General features: G+C 40.8%; 1 protein-coding gene across 3 annotated transcripts in view; it reads left to right on the forward strand.

The window, feature by feature from the left end:
* kcnt1b (potassium sodium-activated channel subfamily T member 1b) overlaps nt 1–21,119 on the forward strand; it is a 44,865-nt gene that overhangs the window by 16,187 nt on the left and 7,559 nt on the right. The window contains exons 2-21 of one of the 3 annotated variants that reach the window (XM_076150923.1): nt 8,316–8,395; nt 9,592–9,697; nt 10,077–10,125; nt 10,346–10,405; nt 11,501–11,575; nt 11,870–11,953; nt 12,547–12,641; nt 13,697–13,877; nt 14,647–14,811; nt 15,096–15,232; nt 16,073–16,136; nt 16,467–16,575; nt 16,669–16,777; nt 17,662–17,811; nt 17,909–18,144; nt 18,952–19,165; nt 19,951–20,056; nt 20,162–20,334; nt 20,485–20,556; nt 20,769–20,903. In XM_076150923.1, the coding sequence (XP_076007038.1) occupies nt 8,316–8,395; nt 9,592–9,697; nt 10,077–10,125; nt 10,346–10,405; nt 11,501–11,575; nt 11,870–11,953; nt 12,547–12,641; nt 13,697–13,877; nt 14,647–14,811; nt 15,096–15,232; nt 16,073–16,136; nt 16,467–16,575; nt 16,669–16,777; nt 17,662–17,811; nt 17,909–18,144; nt 18,952–19,165; nt 19,951–20,056; nt 20,162–20,334; nt 20,485–20,556; nt 20,769–20,903 (2,400 nt within the window). The remainder of the gene's footprint in view (nt 1–8,315; nt 8,396–9,591; nt 9,698–10,076; nt 10,126–10,345; nt 10,406–11,500; nt 11,576–11,869; nt 11,954–12,546; nt 12,642–13,696; nt 13,878–14,646; nt 14,812–15,095; nt 15,233–16,072; nt 16,137–16,466; nt 16,576–16,668; nt 16,778–17,661; nt 17,812–17,908; nt 18,145–18,951; nt 19,166–19,950; nt 20,057–20,161; nt 20,335–20,484; nt 20,557–20,768; nt 20,904–21,119) is intronic. The other 2 variants (XM_076150924.1, XM_076150925.1) reach the window with 2 other exon arrangements.

Below are 21,119 nucleotides of genomic sequence, written 5' to 3' on the forward strand. Positions count from 1 at the left end.
CAGCCACCCTTAAAATTACTGCAGAGATCCCCCCATCCCCCCCTCCACACTCACACAAAAACACACACACACACACACACACGCACACGCGCACACACACACACATTTGTGTAATGTGCATTTCCCTGAGTCCTTGAAGCAGCCCTGTGAATGTGAGAGCATACTCTGGAAGCAGCGCAAGGTGCAGCTCAGTTCATTTAGGTTCTATTTCGGCTCTCAAGAGGTGAGAATCAATTTGCTGTGACTTTGACTTTGTTTTTCGTCATCAGATTGAGACATTGCAGGCAGCTAACTGCTTCCTCAATGATTATTAGCATTTTCTAAACTTTTTCTCATTATTGTGTGAGTTGGGATGGAGTTGTTTTGTGAGCCTGCGAGTGCATGTATAAGCTGATGGAGTTGACGAGAGTCTGTGTTTATCGTATTTGATTTATGTGTTTATCTCTGCACTGCTAAAGCTCTTTAGTGAGAGATAGCATCTTTATTATTTTAATGTTGCCAAATAGGCAAATGGCCTGTTAGACCATTGCTGAGGAGATCATCTCATGTTGCTACTCTTGTTGTCTCTAATCAGTTTCAAATTGAATCTTTACTTGCGAAGGGCATTCGGCACAGAGCACAACCAAAACTATTGATTTCTCACATGGTATGTTCCGTATAAGCTAGATGCATCTTTAAAGTGTAAATGAATTGTACATTCTGAAGATGACACTCTTTCATCAAGTAAGACAACTAAGTATAGATGGGTAACTGTTTATACACAAACCTCCACGCTCGTAAGTTTGATCCTTAGTTAATTGCAGTATTATTGGAAATTGATTACTGAACAAACACTTATAAGGTAATATTATCAGGTATTAGGTATATTCTTCTATCAAAACCCTACTAAAAGCCGTTTGACAGTAATTGTGTATGATTGAATTGAGTCCTGGAGATGGTAATAGTCCACTGTGCAAAGAGTAATTATAGTTGAATGATACCCGTCCTCTCTGGTGACCGAGCTACTTCCTGCATTTAATGGACAATCCATTAGACCTTTTAGCAAGGCGTGAATGAGATGAAGACTTTAAGTGTTTGTTGGAAACTTTACAACTTTGCAGGCAGTTGAAGTGCCAACTAATGAGTTTTTAATGACCCAGAGTTTCATCAACACATCTTTGACTGTTTTGACCCACAGGCAAGCTTTAAACTTTTACGTGCGTCAAAGGAATTGGATCCAAAATGGAATTTTTATGTATTGATAATAGAATTGTATTTACATTAACCTGGATAGGTTGAAACTGATATTTTAGATGTGAGGTGGGATATACCTTACTCAGACATACTGGATATGTTTACATGATTAGCTTATATACAATAATCAACTTCATATTTGTCAGCTACTGTTTGAAATAGTACAATGCATTCATTTATATGGTTCATACTTATTGTAATTAACATCAATTAGTCAGTATATGAACAGTATGTAGAACAGAAACATCAGAAGGGACATTGATGCATATAATCAAAACTTTGTAATTTAGGAATAACAAGGATCCTGTTGATTCGGCTCTTATACATGCAGTGTGAAAGCATGTAGGTATAGCTTTGATTCTGATTCTGTGGGAGCTTGCTCACAGTCTCCAAGCTGAAGCTGTTGTTAACTCTCGACTTGGAATCAAAATGCAGGCAAACCCTATTTGGTGCACTAATGTACGAGCGCTGTAATGGATCTCAGAGAGAGCTCTGAATGCTATAAGATGATATTCCATTTATTATGTCTGGAGAAATGTGCTATTTAACGTCATTTCTACATCTTTACTTTTGCTCTGCCGACTCTGCGTTTTGATAGTCCTGAATATATTGTATCTAATACCAAGACCTGTTGGTATTGAAGGTTTTCTTTAGCTTTTTTCTTACGTATTATACTGTAGACTGAGGAGGAAAAACAAGCAGGAACTGTGTGCAAATCTGAGTATTAAAATGAATCTAAACTAACCCCAGCCCTTCTCTCACTGAGGATAAAACACACGTTATAATAATTTACATTTAATGGTCTAATTAATGGTCATTGAATTTGAAACGGCCCATAACACTCACCAAGAGGGTGTGTCCCCTGTGGTCTGCATTGAATATATATTATCTAGGCCGTAGCTGAAGCAATCCTTGTGTTTGCTTAACCTATTGTGTTGTTGCACGCGCTTTGTTGAAAATATTACTCTGTTGTCTATTTGTTGCTGTCAACTGTAATTGTTTGTTTACTTGCACAAGGAGTCTTACAGTGATTTAATGAAAACGTTGCCCATCAAAAACAGAATCTGATGCAATGGCTTTCTGTGGGCAAACATGCAAAACAGACAGATGTGATGAATGCAATCAGACCCCACACACGCCAGTGGATTTGCATGTTTCATCTTTTTGGCCTTGGAGGCTACACAGCTGCTGAGCCATTGTAAGTGTTTTGACACTGTATTTGTCCCCATTGCATTGGGTTCTGTTTGTAACCTTCATGCTCATCACATGGTCAAAACCATGAGAAACAATTGCTCTCTGACTCAAGATGCAAGTAAATGCCAATAAACTGTGGTGGCATTTTGTGGCCATTGTTTCCTCTCCTTCCCTCCCTGCTTACTGGACCTCACTGTCTCTTAACTTGTACCTGTCTGTGTCCTCGTGTCCAGGTATCAGGAGGAGTACAGTATGGACTCCACCAATGCCCAGTAAGTCTCTGGCAGCATCATGGCATGACATTTTAAGCATCATGGCATGAAATGTGTCTGCAGTTGTAAATGTCCACCAGACTGACTGGGAAATGATTTCGAGTAAGACAACACGACACGTCTCACTGTTCCCTTACCTTGAACTCAGAGACTCCACAAACACCAAAGAATTTGAATGAATTGGTATTTGAATGTAAAGTTGTACAAAGTTGTACAAACCCACTCAGTCATGGCTGCCATTTCACCTTTATTGTGACATTCAAAGGAAACACGATGGCCTATTCCAGATTTTAAATGGTCAAAAGGTAGCTTCTGTTTTTTTAAATCAACTCACAATGTGCACTTTTGATTGTGTTGACTAGTCTTCATTATGTTCACAATGCTGCAAAGACTGAACAGATGAGAACTGATCCCTTGAGCATGAAGGTTGATTTTTAGTCTTTTACACGTTTTAGTTCTCATTATTTCTATTTATTTTGTTCATTGAATACGAGTATTGAATATCAGATTATCCACAACATCCACAACTTTATCCGAGGATAGCCACTAATCAGCTTTAAGTGATCCATCACCCGGTGCATGATGGTCCAACTGAGCCCTGCTGGTGTTTCTGGGTTTTTGTGGCGGTTGTGCGTCTGCGGGGATGTGGGGATGTGGTAAGTGGTGAGCCAGAAGCATCGGTTGGCATGTTCATCGCTATGTATTCTCTTTTGTGGCCCCTCTTTTACTAGGTTTTATATCCCATAGTTTGAAGACCCTGTTACAAAGCATTGCATATTACAACACTGTTTAAGGGAAGGGAAGGGAGTCTTAGTGGAAATTGCCAAACTATGTGAACATCATCCCAATGATAATTTTTGCTTAGAGCAATGTCTTTGGTTTTGGTGTCTTCTGTATCAGATTAAACGTGAACATTTATCATTTTTGCAACACATGATAACTTGAAAGTTACAGGGAGTCAAGGGATCCAGGTTTGAGGTTTGGGTCTTTTGGGGCCATCAGTATCCAGTGCCCAGTCCACTTCAAGGGTTTTAAAGGAGTGAACCACTTTGTTTTTACGGATATTCCTGTATTTACGCTAGAAAACAGAAGCATGTTTAACATTCGGATTATGCCATATCTATTTCCATTCCAAATGTAAAGCTTTAGGAATCCTTGTTTTGCAAGCAATTTGCCTAAAGGACATCAAAGCCACACCTCGGTCAAGATTGATTTGACTGCCACATGTTTGATCATTTTCCTACAAATGGGGAAAGTATCTTTGGCTTTACACGTCTCTTAGTACTCTTCATCCAGTCTAATGGCATCAGTCCTCAGATGGGCCTTAAGCCATGCAGAGAGAAAGATTGTTGACATAGAGATGCAATTTTATACACAATTTTCGTTAATTTGACATCCAAGGCATGGTGCGCAATTATGTGGCCTGACCCAAGGGATTAAGGGGAAAACACATTTGGATTCTACAATACATACAGTTCAAACATTATAGGCCAAAATGTAAAGTAGTACTTTCAGGACCAGCATCAGGCTGAGTGATTTTTAGATATTTCATATTTTGCACAAGTAATGAGTGCAGGTGTCCAACAAATCTGGTTATATCCAGCAATTATATCAAAACCATAGAGAATATTTGTAAGAAATATTTAGCTTTGTGGACCCCGTAAGAGTCTAAAACAAAAAAAGAGCTTTTTTTAGTTTCAGCATCAAGCTTTTTATATCTGATGATCTCCTGAGGCCAAGCCTGGAAATAACCCATGCTTCAGCTGTTTAGTTTGTCAGAGGAACAGAGTGAGGCTTCAATCAGAGATAGAAGAAGACACAGATTTGAGGGTGTGTCAGATAAGAGCGCTGCTGTGCTGTTCTAGTTCTGTTTACAAGAGAAAATGCAATATTAACGGCGGATAATTTGTGTGCTATTTCAGCGACCCAAAGCCTTGATCTGATCATAAACCATAACACAACTCATCACTGCATTCAAGTAACCTGATCGGTCAAACATAACAGGGTTGAGAGTTCCTACATTTGTTGCTATTCCAACAATTGTGTTAACCAATAATAATAGGACTTCATATTACAAGATTGTACAGGAAGTGATTAGCGTTTGATATAATCAAACATCAGCAGCTCAGCTAACAGCTTCCGGTTCCTTTGAGTTTTTCCGATATCATGATGTCAGCGTTCACCTCTGTTTGCCTCTGCAACTACTTCTGACAAATATCCCATCTGGCCACTGTTCAACAGCTTTGTTTCAACACTAGAGTAAACATTGGCTATTAAACAACTCTGTCTGTCGAGCAGATTAGCCTGCGGTAAACAAGCTGTTTATTTACAATGTCCACATAGCATTTTTATTCTTTCGCTCTTCAATAAAGGGTACATACATATAGCTGTTTATGTCTTTCTACGTAAGTACGGTTTTCACCTCATTGCTTCTATCATGATCATGCACTTGTCACATACTGCAATAGGCTTGTGACTGATAGTTGATGACTTTCCTTTCCATGGTGCCAAGTGCCTACCTCCTATTTAGTCTGGTTGTCAAGGGTTTGATGGAAGGTATTCTAAACTAATTGAATGTACCGCTGCCACCGAAGCTGTCGCAGTTGCCACATTAGAAGGAGTGCTTGTTTTTGTGTCCCTAGCTGGAATTATGCAGCTAGAAATGTGATAAAACAAAGAGCACGACTGCTTTATATGTGTCGTTCTACATGTTAAGCAGTTTATTTATTTATGTGAATATACGCTCACCTACTGTGAGCTTTAATGTGTGACCCGGGGGTTAATGCATATGTGTACTTTATGTTTATACTGTGGGTCTGTGGTTTCTGTGGCCCATTTGTACTTGCTTTTAGACCGCAACAGTGATGGGCTCCTGCACTGAAATATTCAAACAGAAGGGAACAATCAAATGTGATTCTTCGCGGTGACGTCGTTATGGTGCTTATTTACAAGCCTTAAGGACACAGAAGAACTGTTTGCGATCCTCTAATCCTATTGCAATGTGAGCAGGTGTAGGCGATGATAGTGGCCATTTGTGCCTTTCCAGACCTTTCTATGAAGCCTCTTGATCTGAGTCAAACTGTCGAGGTTTTGTTCAAAGTGTGTGGTCCCCTTAGAAACAGTACGTCATTGTTCTGTCCAGAGAAACCTTCTCTTTTGTCGAGGCACTTTCACATGTGGGATTTGATGTTATCTTTGTTGCACTCATTTTCTTCTCGAGCCTGCATTGCATTGTTGATTTGACTAAACTAAGAGGTTTCGAGGAGGTGGGAGTCGGGCTCAGACATGCAAATTACTGTATGTGCCCGATCCATTACAATTCACATTGGCTGATGACTGTGGCTTCATCCAGGATACTTGAGTTCATACGCATGTTCCTGCCAGCCAAGCCATAACATCATCCAGAGGCATCTTTGAGAGAGAAGGCTGCCACCATTGTGAAAATGTTCTGTATTCTGTCAGGGAGTGCTGTCAACTGAGGTGGTTAGAGGGTTAGGAGCTTGATCTATTGCAGGTTGAAACAGGACTCTGGGTAACACAATGTTTAAATCAAATTCACGAGCTTGTATGCCTTGTCAAAAGCATCCATTATGCATTGCAAATTCTCGTCTGAGTGGCCATGATGGTGTTATGGTCAACATATTGGAATTCCATGATGGAAGGTGTTGTGGGCTTGAAGAGTCTGTTTGCCCTGTAGATGGGGAATCTGAAACCCTGGTGGAATGTTGACCTGTTATTTTTTCATGATTATCCCTTTTCTTCTTCTTTTCTTTTGCTTCTCCAAATGACGGAGCGGAGTTGCTGTAAATTGTATGTGGGGTAAGATTGAGTCGATGGGGATGGGAATGAGTGGTGAGTGGACACGTGAGTGAGTGAACATTTCCTCTTTTGGAAGCTGTCTCCATGGTGATATAGCCAGAAAAAGGGATAGAGTGAAGAGATTGAATATGGTGTGCAGGCTTTCCATTCTTTTCTCCCTTATTTCAACCTACTCTCCATCTCCCTGAGGCTGCTGTAATTGCCCTTCTGCTCTGTCTTTTCTTCCCCCGTCTCTTTGCACCCAGTAATTTATCTTGTCAGCAAGGTAGAAGCCTGTAAGGGTGTCTTCCGGAGATACAAGACCATTATTGTTTCCCTCTGTGCTCATTAGTGGCATTATGTCTTCTACATTTAATCGGCCCTTCTCCCCACCTGCTTATTTTAACCAATCCACACTGTCTACATCCTTATTTGTGCCAAAGTGATTGTCTGGTTGAGCCTTGAAGTGTATTTAAGTACATTATTTCACCTCTAACCTTTGATAGTTTTAGATCTATCATCGGCCTTAGAACATTGCTGTTTGAAGTCCTGTACATTTCTATAGGCAATGATGGTCAATTATTAATGAATGCTTCTGTGTTATTGCTCAAGACATGCAAGACTGTTCACTTATGTGTTCACTAATGTATGGTAAGAAAGACCCTTGGGCTCAGTCATATAGACTTCCTGGCAAATTGCAACCAATGTTTCATGTTTTCCAGGTGGACACTTGAAATAAATATGAAATATTGTCTTTAGAATGAATTTGGCAGAACAGCAGATGCAATAAGGAAAGTAACAAAATGAGTCAGAAGAGCGACACCAGCTCACCGGTAGCTTCATATGCAGGTCTCTCACCAAGCAGTCCGAATAGAGAGAAACCGCATTCATACTAACAGATCTAATTACTATGTTAGATTTGTTTCGATTGAGGCATTTTATACAATTTAAAAAAATGAAAATGTATCTGGATCTGGACCCACCTGTAGTAATTCAGAATATATTATGGTATAAGATTAGATTCTCTTCTTTAACATTGGCATATTACTTTTTGAGAAATTGGCCGTAAGTGTTATATTAGAATGGTAAGATATTACAATCATAATAATATATATGATCCACCCCTTCATTCAGATTCAGGACAAATCTGAATGGTTCTCCCCAAGGCCATGACTCACCCTCAAAATGGGCTCTGAACGTTTTGAGTAGGTCTCCTCGGAGGAGGTATTTATCTACTTTCTATTGAACTTGGCTGGGATGTGCAAATTTTACAAGGAATGTTAATGGCATGCAAACAAACAAGTAAGTACAGCTGTGCCTGTTGCCCATTAACACCAATTGTCACATTTACTATAAGATTGGTTGATTTTGATAGGTTAATACAACTTTAAATCCATTGCTTTGTCTAACACCTTATGATGGAGTTTATGATATTTGTAAGTAATTCACTGCACATCTGTTGATATGTTGTTAAGAATTTCTGTAAGGTAATGAACTTTCCTGTTGTCTTCATTGTGGTTATCTCCTCACTAGTATAATGGACTTTATGGTTACGTATCAACTATGTCTTTGTAGATTTGAGATCCTTCAACCAGATCAGGACTCAATTGCTGGATTGATACTCATCTTTCTTTTTCTTCCTTAAACACAATGCATCTTTTGGGGCGTTTCCCCTTTTTGTCTTTGTGAGCTTGGCTGGGTCAAATAGGTGGAAATATGTGAAAGCCCTTTGAGACAAGGTTGATTTGACGTACCTGCCTATATTGTGCCTATATACAGTGTACATTTACAGTGACATCTTCTCACTATTCCCTGTAGGGTGCAGGTGGAATTCTATGTGAATGAAAATACCTTCAAGGAGAGGCTGAAGCTTTTCTTCATCAAAAACCAAAGGTCAAGTAAGTACAGAAAAGTGCTCCTCCCATGGTAAGTGCAAACCAGATATGCTCAGCGGCAAATGAACAGATAAATCTATAATGTCGGAAATTGCAGTAATTTATGATGCATATCCAATTTCAGTCTCTGTTTGGAATTTTCATTATTATATTAGCTGCCTCATAGTGAAGGACTGTAGCACAGCGAGCACAGACCATAAGGCTTCATTTGTAGAGAGACAAAGCAGAGCAAGAGTGTTTTCCTCATTAGGAGATAAGTGCCACAACACGTTTGCTTGCTGGCAGCCATTCATTTGCATGCATTTGTTTATGAATCAACATGTGCATCTGTCTGTCCTTGGCTACATTTAAGATGGGGGGCTGACATGTCGTATGCTTTCACTCTACTCAATGTCAATAAAACATCCCTGACATTAAAACCAAAGTCTAATGAAAATGTCACAACTGGTTGTAGGTATCTGTTCAGTTATTCCATCATGCATCTGTTTGTAACCAGTTTAGCATTGATGCTGGCTTTTATGTGAGGAGGTCAAGTCGCTCCAAATTAGGTGGCAAGTGAAGCTGATTGGAAAAAGATAATACGATTAGCACCCCCCCCTGGCTGTCCAGCATACATGCAGCCACGTGTTTAAAAGTTACAAGCAAGCGTAAATGTTGAAGCTGTGACAAGCCCCAGAGTGGCACGGAGCTGTATTAGTCACGCTTCAGGGCTTTGGCTGTCGCTGTTGCTTTCGATTTTTCACTTAAAGCATTTCCCTGAAATAAATATAAGAGACAAAGTTGAAGCAGTTGCTGCAAAAGTTCTAATGAGGAGAGATTAGGAGCATCTGTCACCAGCAACAGACTCACACACAATCACAAAGCTGTTTACAACACTTGAGTCTTAGACAGCTCAGCCCAACAGCGACATAAAAACACATTACATTCTGTTATGCTTGGTCTTTCACTCTGCAGACTCTCTGTACTCTCTGTGATTGACAACCTTCTTGCAAGAACAAATTCTGAATGCTCTTATTCTGAAAATAAGTCTATCAACTGAGACCCAACTGTTTCCTGATCATTCCATCAAAGATTGTCCACGACATTACCCGTCAACAGTGTTAAATAAATGTAAATGTCCACATACAGGGGAAATTGAGCTTTAAATGGAAACCTGTGAACAAAAGTGAAGTGCTTTGTTGTGCTGCGGTTGTCCACAGGTCTGAGAATCCGCCTGTTCAACTTCGCACTGAAGATTCTCACCTGTGTCCTGTACATTGTGAGAGTCAGCCTGGATGACCCCAAGGAGGTCAATGGCAGCGTGTGGTAAGAGTCATATTTTGCCATCTCAGCCACCGATCTAACAAAACGATGTTTCAGCTCTTTCTTAATCGTTACATAACTTACATCATTTGTTTTTTACAGTGTTGAAGTCTTTTGGTTCAATAAAACACCTACCTGAGGTTTTGTGCATTGAATGAGTGTTATAGATATAGAGATTAATACTAACAGCACATTGATTGATGATTTCTTTGTATTTCCTATGCTGTTTGTGTAGCAGTGTAAATTGTCGGAACAACAGTTTGACTAGTGCAACAGAATCAACAGAAATCAACTGGTATGTTGTAGTCAAAGTTAAAATGGCCAATGGTTGTTGTAAGGATTCTGGATTTTTACCATATCTTGTTTTTCTGCTCTTTGACAGGGATTTGATTTTCTGGGTTAACAGACGAATGCCTGTATGGGCGATACAGGTGAGAGTAATACCAGCAGCACTCCATCCAAAGTGCCCCTAAATCAAATTCCACTGCATGAACAGAATCTCAACGCAACTCATCAAACTGAACCTGCCAGCAGCCATTTATAATAAAAGTATTTCAGTACAGCGTGGTGGTTCGGTGAAGGTTCAGCAGCCAGAAGAGATTAGATTTGCATGAGCCAGGTTGATATATTTCCTTCTCCCTTCTGCTCCAGGTGACAGTGGCCTTAATCAGTTTCTTGGAGACCATGCTCATTACATATCTCAGCTACAAGGTAAGGGACTGGGCTGGGCCACACTGCACAGTTTCTCTTTTGTATTTCTTGTTCCAGCTGTCTGATTACAGTCCAGCAGTGCGCTTTTGTTCTCTGGTGTGGGTCGGCAGCTTTCATTGTCCAGTGCCAAGATGCCACTCTAAGACACAGAGCCAAATACACTCTATTACAACTAGTTTCAGACTAGTCACACAGAAACAATTCTTTCAACGGTGCATTTGGCCGGAAGTGCAGTTTGGGATTAATCGTTCCAAGTCTTCACAAGATGCACTTCTGAGTTGATAATCATTTAAGGGAGGATCACAGTTGATGAAGACGAGTATGTGTTCAGATTAAGTTCACATGAGGCAGTAAACATTCACCGCTGCTGATATGAAAGCATAAGCCGCCTGTCATGAGTCTTATTTGTGCTGTCTGCTGGTCCGGAGTTTTATTATATAAGATTTATTATATTTGTTTATACTGCATCTTGCCATTTACTTTACTACTGTACAGAAGGTTGTTTACCTCTTCAGTCCTTTAATGAGCAGCTACTTCCTGTGTGATGATTCCCTCTTAGATAGAATCCGCAAATAAAAAATAAAATAAAAATCTTGAATATGAAGTTACAGTAGCTATTAATTAGCTTACAAAGTATTAATGTACTGTACAGTATAATACATCTTGTCTATTCTGTGTAGTACTGTGAGGACACTAACAAACTCAGTCTATATCAACACATATCTAAAAGAAAATACATGTCATGCATTAAGGTTTACAAAAGTAATAATAATAATTACAGATTTCACTGATGCACAAATAAATATAAGTATAGTATTTGGACTGTCAGATAAGCCACCAATTATGGCTACACTAACCTGCCACAGCCTTAATAAATTCAGATCAACAACCTTACTTTATAGCTGATTTAATGGCAATAATAACCTGTTTGAATGTTTTTGATTATTTTGTCTCACAGTCTTTACCATACACATTATTAATGGACTCGCTCTCAGGAATAACACTTTGCAAAAAGCCTCACCTCATATTTGACACACTCTCTGCACAGTTTAATTACAATAATGTTTGATTGAATGAATTGTTTCCCATTGACAGGGGAACCTTTGGGAGCAGATCTTTCAGATGTCCTTCATACTGGAGATGATCAATTCAGTGCCATTCATAATCACAGTGAGTCAGGAACTTAATTATTTGATCAGCAACCACAAAGCATTAATATTAGCGCAGCCACCTTCAAATACTCAAACATAGTGTCAATTTCAGGTCATTCTGGTATTGGTTCGAGTAAATCAATCGCATACCGTAATAAATATGCACTGATGCTTTTTCTGCCCCGTCCCAAATAGAGTCAAGTCAATATCCAAACGATTTTCCAGTGCATATGGATTTGACATGCATTTGATTTGTCTCTCTATCAAGAAAATTGGTTAACGGATTGATTTCTTGCTTTCTTTGTTACTCCAGATCTTTTGGGATCCATTGAGGAACATATTTGTCCCTGTATTTCTCAACTGTTGGCTTGCCAAAGGTGCCCTGGAGAACATGATCGTGAGTGTTTTTGTGATTATATACTGTGACTGGAATGTCCCAAAGAATCTATCAGGGCTCGCTGTTAGGGAAGTGAAATTTTAAGTAATTACATAGTATCCAACTGGTACAGTGTATGCTGTCGCTGTGACTCAGACGAACCCATGATCGCAGTTAGAACGCTGCCAAGGCGGCACTCGGGCAGATGGTAAAGTTTTGGGCCAAGCAGATCCGCACATAGATAGCGAGATATCTAGGACAGTTTGGAGAGGCGGTGAAGTGAGGCAGCGGGAGATAGAACATGCTAATAAGGTGTGAGTGAGCGCGAGTCGTGAGCTCTTACTTGGATTCTATGTGCATGATTTGAGTACTGACATTAACTTAATCCATGACTTTACGGAGAAGTATTACTAGTATTACAACTAATTGCTTACATAGGGAATTGGACTACATAATTACAGCCACCCAGGACATTTATCAATCAATTATTCTACCTCAAGTATTAATCATATTGATGGAAAAGCTATATACAGATGATCGTGTTTGCCTGGCTGATCAATATCCCAATTTCCTATTTCTCTACCTGCCTCACTTGATTATCTCCCTGCATCCAGAATGATTTCCATCGTGCCATCCAGAGGACCCACTCCGCCATGTTCAACCAAGTGTTTATCCTCATCTGCACCTTACTGTGTCTGGTTTTCACCGGGTGAGTGAAGCTCTGCTGCTCACAACAACATCCAGCTCGATCTTACATGGTAGTAAATGAACCAAAAACTCAAGTAATGATATATCAATATTTATCAATGACTGGCAATGCTGATCAATAAAATAAAAGGCTTTGCATATGGAAGAATGTCTGTGACTGAATGTGACTCTAGAAGATTGAATGTTATATCTACTAGAGGTTGATCTGAGGGGAGAAACATCACTCCTGGTTGGAACATCTGGTCATCATGTCACACCGCTGTGCTGGCAGGGATATTTGTTACTGTGGAGCACTGCTGGGTTTTGCTGACTCAAAGATACGGAGCGTTTCTGACACACTCCATCAGCTTCCCCACAAAATCTTTCTGCCTTTTTTTGGAGTTGTCACTGTCGCTGACTGTACCTACATTCTTTGTTGGTATTGCATCTTTGGCATGCGTAGTTTTATTTTCTGCACCAGTGCTCGTATCCCGTGACACCAATTGACAACCTTCTTTTTCCCGGTGCGTTTTGTTTTTCTCATTCTTTTTGCTTGGCCACTACACAAAAGCACTTAACCCTGCTTATTTTGATGGCAGGGTAGCTTCTGAATAAAATGCAGGCAGTAAATTGGCAGTGACAGTACATTCCCAGCAGGAATGTGTTACACTAAAGTGAGTGATCAACTGAATTGGTCTCGAGGTCCTCATGCCCATTATACTCCTTTATTCTTACAACTTATTGATGTTATTTGTCGTTCTCATACTTACATCCCACAGACCGGCACCTCCTTCCAACCATTCAATTATCCATCTTCATCTTCTTTTCATTAATTCTCAAACTTAATCAATGAAAACACACACATGTATTACCAGGGGCACTGAGGTGGAACAGCCAGAGCAATCACTGATGTCAATTTAAATGATCGATACTGATCAGTTTCCTGAGATGTATTGATTTCAGGTTCCCTTTAAGCTTGTGCAAATTTAACTTTGATATGCAGCCTGCCATGCAAAATCTGCACAGTGAAGCAGATTGCCCATCAGTTCATAGCATTAATCCTCTGTCTTTCTACAGAGCTTGTGGAATCCAACATCTAGAGAGGGCAGGGAAGGGCCTGTCCCTATTCGATTCGTTCTACTTCTGTATCGTCACCTTCTCCACAGTGGGCTATGGAGACGTCACGCCGCAGATCTGGCCCTCTCAGCTGCTGGTGGTCATACTCATCTGTGTAGCCCTGGTGGTGCTTCCACTACAGGTACAGGCTCTTACCCTGTGTGTTTCCTTTAAGTGCAGCCTTGGGCACTTCTGAGTGGTTCATGATGTTTCCCAAAAAACAAGTTTAATATAATTTCACTGTTTATTTTGCTCTCTTGAAATACGCATCACAACATTTCAAAGGGTGGCGTTTGCTTGTAGAATTGCTTGGGGCATCAGGGCTGTTCCTGGATGGGTACTGATGTTGTTCTGGATGAACCTGATGCAGATTGAAACTTAATAAGCTTTTGCCAGCAATGTATAACTGCTACAATATGTCAAAAAGAAAAAGTTTGTAGCGGGAAATTGTTGAATTTTTACGTGTAAGTTTAAGTCTAAGTGTATTTTGTATTTGATTGAAGCAACTATTGTCCTTCAGCTGTCATAATTGTTTTTTTTTCTTATTGTGTGATCACTAAAAAAACCAAGAAACCCTGGTTTGAACTGTGTCCTTTAGTTACAAGGAAGTCATTGTCTTTGCACATCTGCATTTGGCCTTGATGATGCATATTAGCTCTACACACACAGCTCACACATTGTATATCACCTATGTTATTAATGGGTAGAGATCACAGTCATGTTCATCTTATTATCTGATTGTTCTTTCAGTCCCTGCAGACAAATTAGATAAGGATCAGAAATGATGACACTATTTGTTCAGCAGTATTCACTCCAGTCATTTCAATACTGTGTCTAGACAGCCAAGCTTACTTACATAATTATTTTCACTGTTGCTGCTTTTAACATTCAGTGGTCTCTGTTGTTGTTAGTTTGAAGAGCTTGCATACCTGTGGATGGAGAGCCAGAAATTAGGTGGAAACTACAGCCGCCACCGCGCACAGACGGAGAAGCATGTGGTGTTATGTGTCAGCTCACTGAAGATAGACCTGCTTATGGATTTCCTCAATGAGTTCTATGCTCACCCCAGACTACAGGTACACTTCAAGCACCAAAACACTATCAGAATTAGAGAATATAGAATACCAGTGTGTAATACCTCAACAACAGGAGAGCTGGAGTCAGTTTGTTAGCGCTGAAGTACTGCTGGACCTGGCAGTATTCTATTTTCTGGTTTTCTGATCTGATTAGGAATGGTCAATTCAATAATATGTCTCCTCCTTATGTTATATACCAATGTATTGTCTGTATTTTTCCTGTTGGAAAATGCATGAAAGGGGAACTTGTATCTTGACTTACTTGCCGTGTCCCTCTGTCACAGGACTACTACGTGGTGATCCTGTGTCCGACAGAAATAGACATCCAGGTTCGTCGTATCCTTCAGATCCCCCTGTGGTCCCAGAGGGTAATCTATCTGCAAGGGTCTGCCCTGAAAGACCAGGACCTGATGAGGGCCAAGTGAGTGCAGGATACATGTTTGATTTAGATTTGTGGTTTTGAATTGAGGTAACCTTTGCCCTTGACCCTCTCCATACACTCATATGGAAACATGACACATATTCGCCCAATTGTTCCCACACAACCATATTATGAAGCTGTGGATTCCTTCTCAATGCAATTTTTTAATATACAATAGTAACTTTGGCCGGATTCCACACGTACATTGGGCATTAATGCAGCCTCTGAGTTTGTCTGGTGTTTGGATTCTCCAAATGACCTGCATTTTATTTGTTTATAGCCCTGCGGAATGCATCAAACATGTAAATGTTAAAGTGTACGTCTTTGACTGGCAAATTAGGGTGATTGAAGAGTGTTCAGAGGGAAAGATATTTACAAGACTACTTTCACTTCGCTTGTTTGTAATGGGATAGGATTTCACTCTGTGTTGATGATCTACTTACATCAAAGGCCATTGACTTTACAGCTTTTTATATTGATCCTGCTGCAGAGGGATGTAATGAAATGATGGTGGAGTCGTGCCTGAATGCCTCTCAGTCGGAATATTTACATGCTCTTAGTCGTGTTTGCGCTTTCCAGATTAAAGACAGAAATGGGATCAAGGCAAATCAACAGGCTTCTGCCACCCTCCAAGTATATATGATGTGTTGGTAGAGGTAGTTTAAGATGAGATATTGACAATATAGATATAGGCGTGTTTAGCTATTGCCTGAATAAATAAAAAACAAATAAAAACAATCGCTTGACACAACATTTGAATTTTGTTTAGTTGCGTTATAATAATCAAAGTTTTAAATGTCATGGCCCTCATCCTTTGCTCTCTTTGTGCCATTCTTTCAGGATGGACGATGCAGAGGCCTGCTTCATCCTCAGCAGTAGGAACGAGGTCGACCGAACTGCTGCGGTGAGCCCCATTGAAAAACATTTGCTGAAGCAATAAAACGTGGCAGTCACAATCTCCCCACGTTTATATGATCGGCCTTGCTGGGCGATTGCTCCTGATCATTCCAACGGAGCAATTTCCTGTCACACTCCGCTTCCTTTTCAAATTAGCCGAGAAATGGGGAAATATTAAGATAGTGATAGCGGTTCTGCGCAAAATGACATTTGAGTAAGGGGAGCGAGTCGTGTCTCTGAGGCGAGCTACAAGCTTCATAAAATTCAGATTGCAATCACATCTTAATGACTGGATAAGTTAAATTGCTGAACTATCTCTGATCTGCTTTTCCCCCAGGATCACCAGACAATTTTGAGGGCCTGGGCTGCCAAGGACTTTGCCCCAAACTGCCCTCTCTATGTACAAATCCTTAAACCAGAAAATAAATTCCACGTCAAGTTTGCTGGTAGGTTTGATATCATCATCATTCCTATTTGTCCTCTATTTGTATATGTATCCCTCTCTGACCATGTGTTACCCGTCTTTGTTCATTCATCAGACCATGTGGTATGTGAGGAGGAGTTCAAGTACGCCATGTTGGCACTGAACTGCGTCTGTCCAGCCACGTCCACTTTGGTTACACTCTTGGTCCACACCTCCAGAGGACAGTAAGTACACATTGATTTATTATTCATGGCATCCAGGTTAATATAATTAATAGCCCCCAACTGCAGCTGCATCCAGCACTATAAAACATGGCCTGAAAGCAGATTTGCTTTGTTGTTGTGCTCTGAAGTTATCTGGCAAATCTCAATAGAAGACAACAGACTCTTGTGACGTATTAATAACATTATACTGAATATGGCAGAGTGATGCTCCTTGGCTTCTGTCCACTTACAGCAACCTCACCAGTGAGATTAGATCTGTGTTTAGAACAGTGAGAAATATTTTAATAACTAAATCAAATCTGCCCAACTCTGAGTATTCTGTCAATATTAATGTGTTCTCCTGACTATAGGCCCAAGGACAGTTTCAGCATCAAATGTTAAGGTTGATAGAAGAGAAAGATGATATAGAGATTAAATACTGCAGCATTATGCATCCTATTGTGTTTTTGCCGTCTTTATCTCTCTCTCTCTCTCTCTCTCTCTCTCTCTCTCTCTCTCTCTCTCTCTCTCTCTCTCTCTCTCTCTCTCTCTCTCTCTCTAAAGCGCTGACTATTAAACGTCTGTAGAAATGTGTCAGTGTCGAGTCATTTCATTTATTCTTAGCAACAGTAAATATTTTCTGGCTGTTTTCCACAACTTGAACCGGCTTGAGGCTGCTAGATGGTGGCGACGTGCATTTTTGCATCATCAAAAAGATTCAAGTTATAACCTTTCTGTCCTGTTAGTATTGTTTATTGTTGCAGCAGTTTGTGAAGCATCTTCCCACCTACATGCTGAATGCGGTATTGAAAGCTGCTAAGCTGCAATTTGACAACAGCCCATGTGAGATGACAAACTGTAATTTATAAATTCGCATAGCAGTTATTCTGGTGATGCTGTTTCAGAGAGGGACAGCTGTCTCCCGAGCAGTGGCAGAGGACATACGGGCGCTGCTCAGGGAACGAGGTCTACCACATCCGCTTGTGTGACAGCAAGTTTTTTGGGGAGTATGATGGAAAGAGCTTCACCTATGCCTCCTTCCACGCCCATAAGAAGTTAGTAACACCACTGAACTCCCACGAGGTCAATTTGTTGTCGTGTGGTTGCCGCCTCTCGGAGCAGGAAATGCACTGATCCTCTCTCTAATCCCAGGTATGGTGTGTGTCTGATTGGGGTGAAGAGGGAGGACAACAAGAGCATCCTCCTCAATCCGGGCCCCCGCCACATCATGGCTGCCCCTGACACATGCTACTACATCAACATCACCAAGGAGGAGAACTCGGCCTTCATCTTCAAACAAGAGGAGAAGCACAACAAGGGCCTGCCTGTCACCGGGCTCTACGACGCCCCCTCCAGGCTGCCTGTGCAGAACATCATCGCCAGCATGGGTGAGACTTTGTCACACATGGAAATATTCAGCTTACAAAGGCTTTACATGCAAGACCTGAGTGTTCTTTTGTTGTACCCTTAACACTTTTGGTGGCTGCTTTTGTGATGCAGGTTGCTTTCACTGACGGTTGTGCATGATTTCTTACATGCTTTGTTTTCTTTCTTGGCTGACACTTTGTTGTGCTTTTTCTTTGACCTGTGAAAGTTGATCAGACAACTTCATTTGGTAAGTTAATGCATGATGCGTCTCTTTTGTTGTTCACGTCTCCTGTAGTTTGAGCCAGGAGTACACATTTCTATAGTATGTCATACACAAAATGCAGTGATTTGAGTGATTTTTGTTTGTTTCATTTATCATAAATTTTCATTTATTTTGTAAAATTACATTTTATACATACAAGTATGTCATGCCAAGTACCTACATCCCATACATACAGTGGATACAGCTAATATGGTGCTTGTTTGGTATATACTGTATAAACTATTGATAAATGTGCTGTTTGTATGTATGTTAGTCTTGTGTATAGTTATATAAGGATTCTCTTCAAGGTCAAAACGCTGAAATGACACAGGAAACTGCTTAGTTCATTATATCCACTATAAAGAACTTCGGTTGCAGCACTTGAATGATTCTGAGATGCATCCCAGTACAAATACATCTATTCACTTCACAACACAATGCAGTGAATGTGCTGAGCCTACAGCTTCCAAAGACCCTCATAGTTTGTCAGAATACACATGCTCCATCACAGGCTCATCAGATCACACAAAGCTTGTCAATTAAACTCCCACTCTCATTTCTTCAGGGACTGTAGCCATAGACCTCCAGAACCCCGACCCCCCCGTGGAAAGCAGCAAACTGAGCTTGCCGTCAGAAAACGGTGCAGGCAGCCGCAGGCCGAGCATCGGGCCTGTCCTCGAGATCGCAGACTCCTCAGCCATTCTGCCTTGTGACCTCCTCAGCGACCAGTCAGAGGATGAGACCAACCAATCAGATGAGGAGGGCTCCGTAGGGTCAGAGTAAGCCTTCATCAGTCATGGCTTTGATTATAAAAGCAAGTTATAAGAGCATATCCTGAGACGTTTATGTTTTAATGGAGCAATTGATAACAAACAGAAAAAGGAAAACAATATAAAACTGCATTATAAAATCAATACAAAAATGGAAGATTTTACATGGATTATATATTTATCTAATTGGTTTCCCTGAGGAGGAAAGTGTAAATGGCACTTAATTGGGAGTAAAATGACCCATTAATTCTCATAGAGTGCAAGCCAAGAGCATAGTACACTTGAGTGATCGCGCTTAACCTCTTCTTCATGTGTCAGTGGCTGTAGGAGGCGAGATGGATTGAGTTAGAATGGGGCTGTAATCTGTGCTATGATATTGTAAGGTGCAGACATGGCTGTGATGAATGCGCGTGACGTGTCAGCACTTTCCTGTTGTGTGAACCTGATGTACGGCCTTTATATAGATACTCACCTCTCGCCGCTCCTCTTTCACTTGACCACACATCATGTGAACAGCATCTGGTTGTGTGGGGGGGAGAGAAAGAGAGAGAGAAGGAGAGAGAGAGAGAGCTGCATTGGCTGAATCCAAGTAAAACACAAGGTCCCACAGTGCCATCATGTGGTGACTAAGGTGTATTGGCGTGGAGAGGTAGAAATCCACTCAATATGATGTGATCGCCCACCCAAGACTGTAATGTTTATTTCTTCACACTACTACATGACATTGTTGCTTCAGACTGATGTGACGCCTGTAATAAGCTGTCACTTTTCTTTGGTCTCGTGTCGTGGCTCAGTTTTGTGAAGGGCTACCCCCCCAACTCACCCTACATCGGCAGTTCTCCAACTCTGTGCCACCTGCTGCCACAGAAAGCTCCGTTCTGTTGCCTTCGCCTCGACAAGGTGAGCTCATACGCAGATAGGGCACACAACTGAAATGAAAAGCACAAAACACAACTCGGAGTTCAGCCGGCAATCAATCAATCTTTGTTTGTTTTTTTCATCCAGGGCTGCGCACATACCAGCTATGAGGATGCCAAAGCGTATGGGTTCAAGAATAAGCTGATTATAGTGTCAGCAGAGACAGCAGGGAACGGTCTATACAACTTCATTGTCCCTCTGCGAGCGTATTATCGACCCAGAAAAGATCTCAACCCCATCATACTGCTGTTGGACTACCCGTAAGAACACACACACGCACACACACACACACAAACACACACAGAGATGCATACTGTATGATCGAGAACATTGATAACACATTCCACCTGCCCGATCAGGCTAAGATCGATCATTTCTGTTCAACCAATACCATCATCTGCTCCCTGCAGGCCTGACAACCACTTCTTGGAAGCCATTTGCTGCTTCCCCATGGTTTACTTTATGGCTGGCACTATTGATAAGTACGTGTTTGGAAAAACTACTTTCCTTCCATAATGCAATATAACACAACATTACACAAAAAGTAAGTAAACAGCTTCACACTAAATGAGATTGTTTCTAATACAGTGTGGGAAAGTGAAAAGTAATAAGGCCATGTAAGAATATCCGTGGGTGGCTTTTCCCGTGAAAGAGGATCTAGTATGTGTAACACTGTTGCTTTTGAACGTGCCAGCTTGGACAACCTGCTGCAGTGTGGAATCATCTATGCTGACAACTTGGTGGTTGTGGACAAGGAGAGCACCATGAGTGCTGAGGAGGACTACATGGCCGACGCCAAGACCATCGTCAATGTCCAGACTATGTTCAGGTAACAGAGAGACTGTGTAGAAGCTTTGTTCAGGTCGTCGGGGCTTTGGTCTATTTACTTCTATATTGAGAAACAAACTGAAAATTATGATTTGATTTTGTTTCCATATCCGTTTCTGAAAGCAAAAATACAAGAACAAAAGACCACACAGAATATAAGGAGCTTTAGATATGATGTGATTTCATTTGGTCAGTGATATTTAGTTACTCATCAGCT

Source organism: Genypterus blacodes, unplaced genomic scaffold (genome assembly GCF_046128005.1).
Source record: "Genypterus blacodes isolate CSIRO-AG114 ecotype Tasmania unplaced genomic scaffold, CSIRO-AGI_Gbla_v1 ptg000053l_1, whole genome shotgun sequence".
Lineage (NCBI taxonomy): Eukaryota > Metazoa > Chordata > Actinopteri > Ophidiiformes > Ophidiidae > Genypterus > Genypterus blacodes.